At 36.2% G+C, this 13,173-nt stretch overlaps 2 protein-coding genes and 1 pseudogene across 3 annotated transcripts in view; 1 reads left to right on the top strand and 2 right to left on the bottom strand.

The window, feature by feature from the left end:
- FBL17 (RNI-like superfamily protein) overlaps window positions 1–13,173 on the top strand; it is a 55,912-nt gene that overhangs the window by 12,503 nt on the left and 30,236 nt on the right. The window lies entirely within an intron of this gene.
- LOC144545215 (wall-associated receptor kinase 3-like) lies at window positions 104–2,001 on the bottom strand. Its single transcript, XM_078293803.1, has 3 exons — window positions 1,869–2,001; window positions 1,559–1,708; window positions 104–1,127 (listed from the first exon to the last, which is right to left on the bottom strand). Exons 2-3 carry the CDS (start codon window positions 1,593–1,595, stop codon window positions 112–114), a joined length of 1,053 nt encoding a protein of 350 aa, XP_078149929.1. The 5' UTR covers window positions 1,596–1,708; window positions 1,869–2,001; the 3' UTR covers window positions 104–111.
- LOC144545406 (U1 spliceosomal RNA) lies at window positions 10,698–10,836 on the bottom strand (annotated as a pseudogene).

The following is a 13,173-nucleotide window of genomic DNA, read 5'->3' on the forward strand; positions in this document are numbered from 1 at the left end:
TCGTGCCAGCATATCAGCTTCAGTGTTCTGATCAATCTCTATCTCATGATGGGATTGTTCACTGAGCAGAGTCATTGTTTGGGATTGTACTCTTGTACCCAAGGATGCGGCTTAAGCTTGATGATTCGATGAAGCTCTTCGGCTACTTCCTTCATCATAGGTCATTCTTAGACATTCCTTAGCCAACTCAGCAACCGCCCTAATTAATTCCATGTCATCTTCATGTTTAATTTCATCATCTACAAGCTCTAACATTTTGTTCTCTTCCATAACAGAGAGGAAGCGAGATGAAAGACTCCTCTCCTCTTTTGGTGCATCAAAATCAATTACAGGCTTGCTGGTTAGAAGCTCGAGAAGAACCACACCGAAACTATACACATCACTCTTGTCTGTCAGTTGGCAAGATTGCATGTATTCTGGATCAAGGTACCCACACGTTCCTTGCACAATGGTGACAAATTGCACCTCATCTGTTGGAGCTAGTATGGAGGCTCCAAAATCAGATACCTTTGCCATGTAATTTTGGTCCAAGAGAATATTTGCAGACTTCACATCTCCGTGAAAAATCGGTGGAGATGCCGAAGTGTGCAAGTACGCAAGTGCTTCTGCTGATTTGTGTGCAATTCTGAGGCGGGTTGCAAGAGAAATGCGTGATCCTTGCATTTTGTAATGAATAGTATCATATAGAGTACCATTTGGAATGAACTCGTATACAAGCATAGGAACCTCGACCTCTAGACAACAACCAAGGATTTTTACAATATTTTTGTGGTTAATTTGTGAGAGAATAAGCATCTCTTTTCCAAATTCTTTCTTCCTACTCTCATCAACTATCTTACACTTTTTAATGGCAACTGTTTGATCTCTTAGAGTTCCTCTGTACACAGTGCCATGGCCTCCATGTCCAAGAATATTTGCACTGTCAAAATTACTTGTTCCTTGTTCTACTTGTTGTTTCGTGAAGATTGTAAAACCGAACCCTTGGTTTGATTTAATCTTCTCCAGCAAAATCCATCCTCCATGTTGTTGAAAGTACTTTTGTTTTAATTTAGAAAGATTTCTTCTTTCTAGGACCACATATATTCCAAACCCAATAAATAATAAAGCGACAATACTAGCACCAGTTCCTACAATATATAGGGCAAATTAAATTGCTTTAAGTTAATTCCTGTACAAAAATTTGCAGATATTTGCTTCAAATACATGTATATTAATATAAATTCAGTTCTGGTCAATGTTACACGGAGTTATATATATGATTTATTTTTTAGTTTTCAAAAAGAGAAGACATCCTATGGAACTTATATATGTTTTCTTAATTACATTTGGACCTACTCTTAGACCGTCATGTTCAAGGTATGGGTTAATCAGTTTGGGTATGGTTTTGGCTCTGGGTGAATGACTTTTTATGAAAATTGGAAGGATAAGATTTTTCTGCCTATATACGTAGGCAATATTTAGTTACAGTGATCGAGCTGTATTTTTTATTTATATATCCTGAAAAACATTCACAACTTCATGGAAGTAATTTATCCAGAAAATTAAGGTAATAAGATACCTATAAGTAGTGCCCCGTTGAGATGGCATTCTCTCATATCGTTATGATTACTACGCCAGCCAAAAGGACAAGAGCATCAATATCCTCCTTGAAAATTGTGACACTTTCCTGACTTGGAGCATGAATTTTTGTTGGCACATTCGTCAATATCTACATGAATATACCGCAATATCTATAAGCCTACATATTACTGCAACATATATATATATTTCTTAATTCTCGGATTTTTTTTTTTTTTTTTTGATATGCTGGGAAGTTGACATGGCAGCCACAGCAAAAGAGTAAAAAAAAATATATATATATAAAAGACCTTGGCAGCCTCCATGAAGGTAAGGATTGCCTTCGTAACCATGAGAGCAGTTGCAGAGATAACCACTGCCACTGACTGTCACGCAGTTACTGTGATTGCTTCTGCATGCATAGGAGGACTTGTTTTTCAGTGCGAGGTTGAATGTCGTGTTTCCTACGACCCAGTCAAACACCAAAGGCCACGGAGTAGGGACAGACTGAGAAGAACCGTCTTAATTTATAAGAGCCTCTGTTGCAATGATCTTTGAATTCTTCAGATAGGTAGCAATGCGTAGTATCATCGCCTTTCCTAATGCCGAAAGGGTAAGGGATGAAAATTCCACCACAGCTCTCTTGGCACCCGGGCAGAGCGATGGTGCTCGTAGAATCAGTGATTTTGAACTGGATCAGGAGAAGAACAAGTTGGGTTAATATCATTGCCGCCCCAGTACTATACAAGGTACGTATTACTTGCACTAAGTTTCTTGTTCTTTCGTTCATCATATTCATACCCAATAATAAATGATCAAGTAGTCTAGCTACTAATTAATTTATCTAGTTTCTATCAATGGATGGATGCACCATTACTGCAGTTCGAGGCTCTTTAGAACACATATATGCACCATATTCATATCCATCCAATAATGTAGTGTTTATTAATTGTACATGAGGAGGGTTCCAATACTAATTGAATATTAATTGAATTGTTGACCTCAAGCAGTAGTGAAGCTCTATATATATTATCAGATAATTAAGATTCATGCAAAGATACATAGCATGCATGTGAAAATTTCATTTAAAATTAGTTAATTAATTTATTATGTTTTAAGATTATACCTTTTTTTTTTTTAAATTCATTAATATGTTAGATTAATGAATAATTATTTCAATCCCCACACTCCAGTACCCGCATTGTACCTCCATCTCTTAAACATATTTTAACTTCCCATAAACTAACTTAACTAACTAGTTTAATTAAATTTATTCACAACACTGTGATCTTCCAAGTTTAATTAAATTCATGGGTATAAATACTTGGAAGATAATAAATTAATACTTGCAAATTAAGATATTAATACTTACATGTTTAACTTGATATGACTATATAGAGAGACCACTCAAACTACATAGGAGAAAAATCATACACGTTTTTAGAGGTGAGTTTTTTATTTTCAATATCTTCCACATTTCTCACGTTCTATGAGGAATTTTGCGAATCTAAAACCATGAACATATTCTACGCAATTTTATATTTCAAATGAGATCCATAATGATGTACTTTCGGATTCATCGTTACACAAGTATTTATACCTCATCGTGCAAGTATTTATACCTATACTTGTAAGTATTTTATCCCTAATCGTGGACCTCGCATCTCCGCATCACATTTTTCTAATCGTCCCTGCATCAACATTTCTCTAACAAAAATAGTTGACCACATAGGTATAAATACTTGTAATACTTGATATTAATATTTTTAAATGTCAGCAGTGTCATATATGAAAAATACTAGGTATAAATACTTAAATGACGAGGTATAAATACTTGTGTGATGACGAGCTCGAAAGTATGTCATCATGGATCTTATTTGAAAGATAAAATTGCGTAGAAGACGTTCGTGGTTTTAGATTCTCAAAATTCCTTATAGATCATGAGAAATGTGGATAAGATTGAACAAATAAAATTGAGAGGATAATGGAGGAATGAGAGTGTGGGTACTCATATCACGTCCCTAGATTAATACGAGTAATATGGACCACGGGCCAATGATCAAATATTAATTAATTCCATCCACTTTATAGCGTTCAGGCAATCTTTTGCTTTCATTATGATTTTAATTAAAAAAAAAACCAACGGTAAATACTACCGTCCATTTTAATTTTCAACAAAATTGTTAATAATTCTTGTTGAAGAGCGAGGGTTTATTGTGTGCTTTTACATATGCCTTTTATTAAATATAATTAATCTAATTAACAGGACACATTGATGTGTCGCTGGTTAGGTTTTTCTAATAAACTTTTTTTTATCAATATAATTGTTAGTTGTTGGGACAGTTGTCGCCAATCTTTAAAAAAAAAATCTTGTTGAATGGTTCGTTGCTTCCACATGTGAAACGATAAAAATAAAAACCCACAAGAGAAAGTCGACTTTCTCACAAATATATAATTTGTGAATTTTAGTAAATTGTTGGTATGATTCAGTCTACAAGAAAGTGATATTTACCGAATTGTGAATTTGTAAGTAGTCTTGTGAATTGTTTTTAATAGATCAGTAAAAAAACAAAATGATCAAAAGTCAGCCATCTCTACCGCAATTATTTTCATAGCTTGTTTTAGATTCAATCCTCTGCATTAATTCTGATCTTGAGATTAGAATCTTGACCGTCCGGTCTTGAGTCAGCCATCTCTATAATATTTGTGCCCATACAAGTCGGACGGTCCAAATTTGTTTGCAGTAACTCAAAATGCAAGCGATATGAATTCAACAATTTGCTGCCTCCTTTGCAAGCCTTTATTACAGTGAATGAACTAATCAAGTTTGATAACAAAGAACCAAAATGTGAAACTAATTAATCATGGGTAATCTAGGCAATACCCGACAAAGTATTAACCGACGCATGATGTGTAGGTCGAGTGCAGAAACTGTACCACATCTTTTCAGTGAATGCACCTATGCCATCGCACTGTACCGGCAAATGGCAATTCTTCCCACCCAAGAACTGTTACCAGTAGAAGCCCTAATTGATGGACACATGGACAAAAAGAAAAGTAGTACTATACTGATCACTCTGTTTGTTTTGTGGAGAGAATGCTGCTCAAGAATCTTCACGGATGTTGATAAAACAATTGCAAAACTAATCGAGGAAATCAAGCAACAGCAAAATCTGAGACTGCCAGGGGCAGCAGCTCGATCGAACCACACCTGATTATATCATGAAGAAAACTTAATCCTGGTTCCTAAAATCTAAAAGAGACAATTTTCTTAATTTACCCTTCAAAAACATTGTAATTCTGTATGCAATCTACATGAAAACCATGAAAACAGGACCAGATAAAATTCCTTCCTCCCAATTCTTTTTTTAGTGAGGCTATGCTACTATCCATACTATGATTCAATATTTTGCATTTTCGAAGTTCAAATAATTGATCTGAACCATTCAAACATGATCTCCATATATAAATGTACCAACAGATTAAATTTTACATTTTTTTAGAATTTTTTACTATTTTTTAGATAAGTAGAAAATCACTAATTTTTAATGGTCTACAATCTTTAGATCAATTAGTTTTCTACCTATCTAGAAAAAATAGTAACAAAAATAAAAAAAAAAGTATAAAATTTGATCAAAAAGTAAATTTTCATATGGAGATCATGTTGAACGGTTCTGATGGATTGTTTGTGTTTTGACAATAGAGATATTGATCCATACTTCAATAATATGGAGTATGGACTTTATGCGCTATGCATAGTTCGTAGCTTCACTATTCTTCTTGAATCTCTCTATTGGAAAGTAAGAAGAGGTAATTTGAGCATTTAGAAAAATAAGTGAAGACATAAAGAGCTATGACGGACACATCTCATGAATACTAGCAACAAAGGATTATATTTTCCACTTTAGAATTCTATTTTAGGATTGAGATATTTCAGGTTACATGACAACTTTTGCCAATTAAATAGCAACTAACAATTATACTGACAAATTAAAAAGATACTATTTAGCATGCCATATCAAAATGTTCTTCAGTGATCGCACTGGAGGCAACCTCAAAAACCAACATATATAAGAGAAACAGGGAAAGAAGAATGAACTAATATCACTCTATCCATATAAAACTAACAATGTGATAACGTGAACATCAGAACATTACCCCAATGACCATCAAGACATCCAAATCGAATGATTCAAACTCCAACTAAACATTGCTCGATGCCCATCAGAACAGTTCCAAATATCTCCACTCTTGAGTAATAAATAGCGGCAAATTAAAGAGAAAAGGTTTGAATTGAGAAATGACGGGGCCGCGAACGCATACCCCCTATGCCAAAAATGGCGACGTTCAGCGTACCAATTGGGGAGATGGTTAGGTCAATGGAGGTCACTGACCCAGGCCTTGAGCCTACTTCATAGTTCATACGCTGCGCCTCCTACCTCTTTAATTTATAGGCCTTTTCCCGCTGTTACTCCATTTCCTTATTTCATGTGGGACTAACCTGCCACTGCCGCCAAGATCGAGTTAAAGAGTTGAGGACGGAGAAGCCGAGCGACTTGTGATTTTATTTGATGAAATTTGGGTCTTGAGAGTTGAGCCATGCATGTATTCTGAATTCATATCACCTAAAGTAACTCACATTTTGAGTTTACATCCCAACCGTCAGATCTGTTCTAGTACAAATATTAAAGTAATTCCGCCCATTCATTATTTCCTGCGGGAAATTGGAGCTGACCTCAAATGAACATGCATTCCGTATGTAAGGTAATGTGTTGTCCACATATTATATCTATATTTGATTGTGCTCAGTTTTAATATTTTTTTTTTGAAAACTTGACAGAAGCTGTCAAATGACAGTTTTAATATTTTTTTAACAAATATGTTATAATGGTAAACATGAAACATTTAACTAGTTGCCTTTAACAGTAAATTAGTTTATTGTAACGTATAATAATAAAAAGATCGTTTTTTAATATTACATATGATTACTTAACTTCTAACAAAACATATTATTCTTATTAACACTTAAGTTTTTTTTTTTAATATTTTTTGTTCCCATTTAATACTTACATTTTTAACAAGTGTGTCTGAAGTAACTTCGAATTTTTTATATTTATTAGTACTAGAAATAATATAAAAAAAACAAATAAGTATTCATAAAAGTAATATGAATTATTTTGTTAAAAGTAATTCGTTCAATATTTTTAAAAATGTACTATCATATTTTTCTCAATTATAATTTAAAAACAATTATTTTAATATTTAACAATATAACATCTTAATTTGTCAATAATACTCGAGCTAAATATAGATTAACAAAAAAAGTGAATGGATGAACGCTTGCGATCGGCGTCAAAAAAAAGGTAAATTTGGATTAGTACGGGAACTCAAAATTACTTTTTAATAGAAATAAAAGTCCGAAAACAAGAGCTAAAACAAGAGAGAGAGAGAGAGAGAGAGAGAGAATGAAATAACACTTTCATTGACCTCAGTCTCAGTAATAGATGCTCCATCCCGACAAGATGCATCTCTTTCCTCAAGACACCAGGATGCCTCATTTGCTTTTCTTATCAGGCATTTTTTTTTTTTGATTTGTTAATTTTCTTGCTAATTAATTTTTCCTATTTTATTTGAGTGTTGTACTTCGTGCCTGATTTCTTACCAGAATGGTTAAATGTAGCGCTTAATTCATGAATTTCGACAAATTATATAATCAACTGAGCTTCTCGACCAATTGATTGCTTTAATAAAATTCTGACGATCGATAACCTAATTAAGAGGGGGTGGAATTTGGTCAATAAATGTATTATATATGTGTAAAAACAGTTTGGAGTCATCACATCATCTCTTTAGTCAGTGTACTGTGATCATGGTTGAATTTCTCGTTTTTTTTTTTTTTTTTTTTTTTTTTTTTTTTTTTTCTATTTCTGTTGGATGCCAAATTAGGTTAATTGGGCTTAATTTGAATCAGGCCTAATTAGGCTAGAACCTAGTCAAAAATAAATGTTAGATATTGCTTCATGCTATTTGCGGAATTTAAATCTAAGGGTGTATTTTCATTTAAATATATCCAAATGAGGAATTGTTTCTTGGATATGTGAGAGCACTGGTGAAAAATCTGTAACCAGTGTTTTTGAGAAAGAACCAAGAAAAATTAATCTAATATGTTTGACAGCACGGTATATTGTGCTTGAACTCAGCGGTCTATACTGATCATTTTTCAGCTGGCAACAACATTAATGCGATGTTAATACATTGCACAATTAGGATCCGATCTCAGTTTGAAAGGATGTGTATATGACTAAAGGAACCGACCTGTACCTTATAAGAGGAAAGGGCAATATTGCTTCAGGCAATTTGCTGAACAATTAGGCTACAACATAGTTGAAAATAAATGTTAGACATATATTAATTGGTTCAGGCAGTTTGCTGAATTTAAATCAAAGGGTGTGTTTTCATTGAAGTGGTGAAGCATTTGTACTCTGTTTAGAAAAAGAAACAAGAAAAATTGATCTAATATGTTGGTTGCAAAAAAACACCATCTAAGATCCTCAATATGATTGTAATTTGAAATTAAGCTGTAAGTCTGTAACCTGTGTATGATTTGAATGATCGAGACCAGGATTTAAAATCTTACTGTACTAGGGAACGCCCATTCCAGATTCGGAGCTTAAGAACCACATCCATAGACACTTCAAGAACATGATGGGTCTGAGGGGCCCGAGAAGCAGACCTTTCGACTTACGTGGCAAGGTGGGGCCGGGTATGAATATGGCCTTGGGACATATGGACGGCATAATCTTTGAGCAGGAAATACTGGAGACCATTAACTGCATGCCTAAGGACAAAGCCAGTGGGCCAGACGGCCTACCGATTGAATTCTTCAGAGCATTCTGGCCAACGATCAAGGTAGATACTGTCTCACTAATTAACTTCCTTTTTGAAACAGGTGGAAACATTTCATGCCTGAACCAAGCCACTATCGCGCTATTGCCCAAGAAATCCTCTCCGGTCGAAATTACCGATTACAGACCGATAAGCGTGATCAACACGGTGGTGAAGATAGCAACAAAGCTAATGGCGAACAGGCTACAACCGTACCTCCAGGAGCTCGTTGACAAGAACCAGACAGCATTCGTAAAAGGCCGTTCCATGATGGAATCGTTCCTTGTCACTAGAGAACTGTTGGCTTTCTGCTCCAAACAGAAACTGCCGGCGATCCTCTACAAGGTGGATTTCGAGAAAGCTTTTGATACGGTGGACTGGTGCTTCATGACCAACCTGCTCATTGAGAGAGGGTTCCCGCCTAAGTGGCTTTCGGCTATTATGACTATTCTGCGGTCTTCAACCTCAACAGTCAGAGTTAATGGGGTGCAGACAAGGCCAATAAAACACATGAGAGGCCTGCGTCAAGGCGACCCGCTGTCGCCTATGCTTTTCATACTCGTGGCTGATTCGTTAAACAGGTTCTTACAGAATGCTCAACCAGCAATGGGACCGCACGTCTTCCTCAAGACACAGGCCATTCAATTTGCAGATGACACGGTGATTATCTCAGAGGCACATCCAACCTCATTAAGCATCATTAGCCGGATCCTGTCGGTTTATGCTGAGTTATCAGGCCTCAAGATTAATAGATCCAAGAGTGCATTTGTCCCAATAGCACTTTCCCCAAACATGATCCAGGTCGTGTCTGGAATCCTGGCATCCCAGCCGGCTCAACTACCGTTGAAATACTTGGGTCTGCCGCTCACAATTAGGAAGCCAAGAAAGGTGCATTTCGAACCTATGCTTCAAGTGGTTAGAAGTCGGATCGAGGGTTGGAAAGCCAATCTTTTGTCATACGGGGGCCGCATTACGCTAGTAAAGGCTGTACTGTAAGCAATACCACTCCATTTCATGCAGGCTTTGAGGATGCCTAAGGGAGTGGTAAAGCACATTGACAAGATGAGGAGAAGCTTCTTATGGAGGGGAACCCAGGAATGTAAGGGTATCAACTGCCTGGCTAATTGGGAGACGACGTGTGCCCTAAAGTCCAATGGGGGCATGGGCATTATGGATCTAGATCGCCATAATGAAGCCCTGTTACTGAAGTGGATTTGGTGGTTACAACTTCACCCGGAAGGCCAATGGTCTCAGACGCTCAGACTCCTTTATGGAATAATGGACGAGAACACCCTCGCCCAGCGGGCATCAGAATCTTTCTTCCTAAAGGACCTGGCACAACTGGTACCATTCTACACTAGTTCACTCAGGGTGCAAGCAGGTCAGCCGGTAAGAGTATGGCGCTGGAGCAACACGGGCATGTTCACGGTGGCATCGGCATACTTGACCCTCCACAACACAGGTATTCAGTCAGCGCATCACCGAGAGTTATGGAAGCTGAAGGTACCAATGAAGGTCAGGGTTTTCATATGGTTAATGTTGCTCGATAGGATACTCACGCAGGAGAACTTAATTATACGCGGTTGTCAGGTAAACACGGGGTGCAAACTATGCAGTAGTACCAGCGTGGAGACATCGGGCCACATCATGTGGTCCTGCCCGCTTGCTAAAAGGTTCTGGCAAGGGTTATGTGCCCAAATTAATGTTCCAACGCGCACGGAGCAGAACATAGAGGATGCATGGCTCCGCGGCCGTAATTCATTGCAGGGAAGGACTAGGCAGCGATGGGACATGGCCTGGGCAGGTGGATGTTGGACACTTTGGAAGGAAAGGAACAGGAGGACCTTCTCTGGGACAAGCAAGATAGTGAGAATATTAATAGATGAATCCACAACCGATTTGCACAACTGGGAACTCTTTATATAGTTATAGGAGTGCGGGAGGGTTGTTAGATCAGGCAGGAGAGTATTGTGTACTTCTTGCAGCGTTATTTACTAAGTAGCTTAAATTTAAGTAGCTAGAGTGTATTGTAAATACTTTTCTTTTAATATATATCGTTGCCGACAAATTGTCGACAACCTTCAAAAAAAAAAAAAAAATCTTACTGTACCAATGGCACTTCTCTAAATTAAGTTATACTAACTCATTTTGCTTCCTTCAATTATACTACAAACAGAAAAAAAAAATTTAAATTTAAGAAAACAGTATGCAAGGAATCTTTAGTGTTCAAAGAAAAGGTTTGAACTGAGGAATGGCGGGGGCCCGCGAACGCGTGCCCCCTCATCCAAAAATTGCGACGTCCCATCTCCCAACTCCCAATTGGGGAGATGGTAGGCCAGCACTGACCTAGGTCTTGAGCCTTCTTGATCGCCCAATGACCCCGTCCAGATGTAGTGCTTTTAAACGCTGCACCTCCTACCTCTTTTATAGGCCCTCTCCCGTTATTGCTCTATTTCATAATTTCATGTGGGACTATGTAACATGCCGCGAACAGTTGAAGAGTTGAAGAGTTGCGGACCGAGAAGCCGACCGGCGATGTCACGAACTCACGATCCTGGAAACAGCGGGTCAATTTCGACCCGTTTCCAAGTCGAGAAGAAGAAAGACGGAAGCATGGGAAAGGATGGTCAGTGCGGAGAAGGGGTCGGGCAACGTTTTAATTAAACACTCCTTCGCTGTCAAGTGGGGTCAGGAAACTAAAACCATCGATTGGACCCAATCAGAAGACAGTTGACTTTGCAGAGAGCGCTGTGGTGAATTCAAACTCGTTTCTCAACCAATTGTTGATTTTTTTTGTACGGATAGAATCGTCTATATAAGTAGCCAATTCATACTCTTAGAATATTATCAAGTAATTTCTTTGTTCTAGCTAAAATTGGCCTTAGTGCCGTTGTACCTCATTTCTTGAATTTCAATAAAATTGATTCTAATTCTTCACTGTTCGTGTTCGTTATGTCTTGGACGTAACAGCCGAGCGACTCCTCCTATTATATCTTCTCTTTAGACGGTCCATGTCACGAGCTCAACTGGTATTGTATTGTATTGGGGGTTGAAGAAGAAAAGAACAAAGGTAGGGACGAAAATGGAAAAGAAGAGAAGAAGTGGATCAGAAAGGGCAAGGAACGAACGGGTTAGACTGACAGGTGGGGTAGCGATTCAAAAGGCCCGTATTCTACCAAAAGGGCCGAATCAAAAGGCCCGTGATTCTGGGCTGAGCAGCGCACTTCTTTATGATACTTTAGAAATTTTTTTTTTTTTGAAAACTTGACAGAAGCTGTCAGATACTTCAGAATTTTAAAAAAGTAAATTTTCGAGTTTTTTTTTTTTGGTTGGGGATCAGTGATGTAAACGTAACACATACTGCTAATACAAAATTTAACTAAATCCGTATTTGTCTTTTTAATGAACATATACAGAATACTGATAATAAACAGATATTAAAATTTAAAATCAAATCTACTTTAAACCGATATGAATACGAACGGTTAATTCATGAATACAAATATGAAGCAAATAATTGTCGGATAATTAAATTATATAAACTTTAAAATACAAATATTAATTAATAAATTAAAATATTAGTATTAATGAATAATTATAAGTTATATAGTTAGTAACTCGATGAAGAGATTGATGGTTCGATGATAGAAGGTAATCTATTGATATAGTATATAAATAATATAAAGAAAAAGAAACAGAAGATAGTACAGTACAATTTAGTCTTATAATTATAAGTTTATAATGTGATTGATTTAGCTGAAAATTGTAATTGACATCATTATAAGTATTTGTTATTAATAATCTGATCTTGCATATTTATTATCATATTAGTTTATTAACAATAATATTGTATTTTTGTAATTGGATGGACTCTTTTATTATCATCTTTATTCGTTTATTAAAAATTGCTTCTGTTCCTGTTCTCAATCAAATGCACCATTTGATCAGCAATATAACTTTGCACTATAAATGTTAATGGTTTTGTTTCATTTGCCTATTGTCGATACATACGAGCTCCTCCAGAAGCACAAGAGCAGAAATATATAAATAATGCATTTGAAAAAACCATTACTCTTGACTTTTACTCTTTTTGTATCGAAAAGAGAACCATCAAAATTGTAATTGACATCATTGCAATTGCATCGGATTAAAAACAATTGGCAAACAATTTAGTCTTATAATTATAAGTTTATAACGTGATTGATTTAGCTGAAAATTTTTAAGTGCTCTTTTTGTGAATTATACAATTCATAATTATGGGAATGGATATTAGAATGAAGAGATACTTTTTTCAAGAAATTTGGAATAATGCATACATTTTCTTAATCCAACATCAATGTTCTTCCCACTATCTACTGTTGATACAACATCAATTTGGAATAATGTACATTTGCTTAGTCCAACATCAATTTTCTTCACACTATCTACGTACTGTTGATACAACGGCATAATAATTAACCAGGTAAAAATGTTAATACAAAGTTTTCTTTGCATTGTTCCTGAATGATACATTAATTAGATAAGAAGTACGTCTTCAATTAAACTACGAACAGATTAAAAGTTAATTTAAGAAAACGGTATTCAATTGGAATCTTTAGTGTCCAAATTTATGCTGATATATAAGTAGAGGGCAGTACGAAGGGTATCAGATCAAGTCTGGTTTGGTTCGATATTAAACAAGAGATCTGCATCAAGATTCGTGTAAACTAAGTCAATAGAGATGGAATAGCT

This window comes from Carex rostrata, chromosome 27 (genome assembly GCF_964058835.1).
Source record: "Carex rostrata chromosome 27, lpCarRost1.2, whole genome shotgun sequence".
In the NCBI taxonomy this organism is placed as follows: Eukaryota; Viridiplantae; Streptophyta; class Magnoliopsida; order Poales; family Cyperaceae; genus Carex; species Carex rostrata.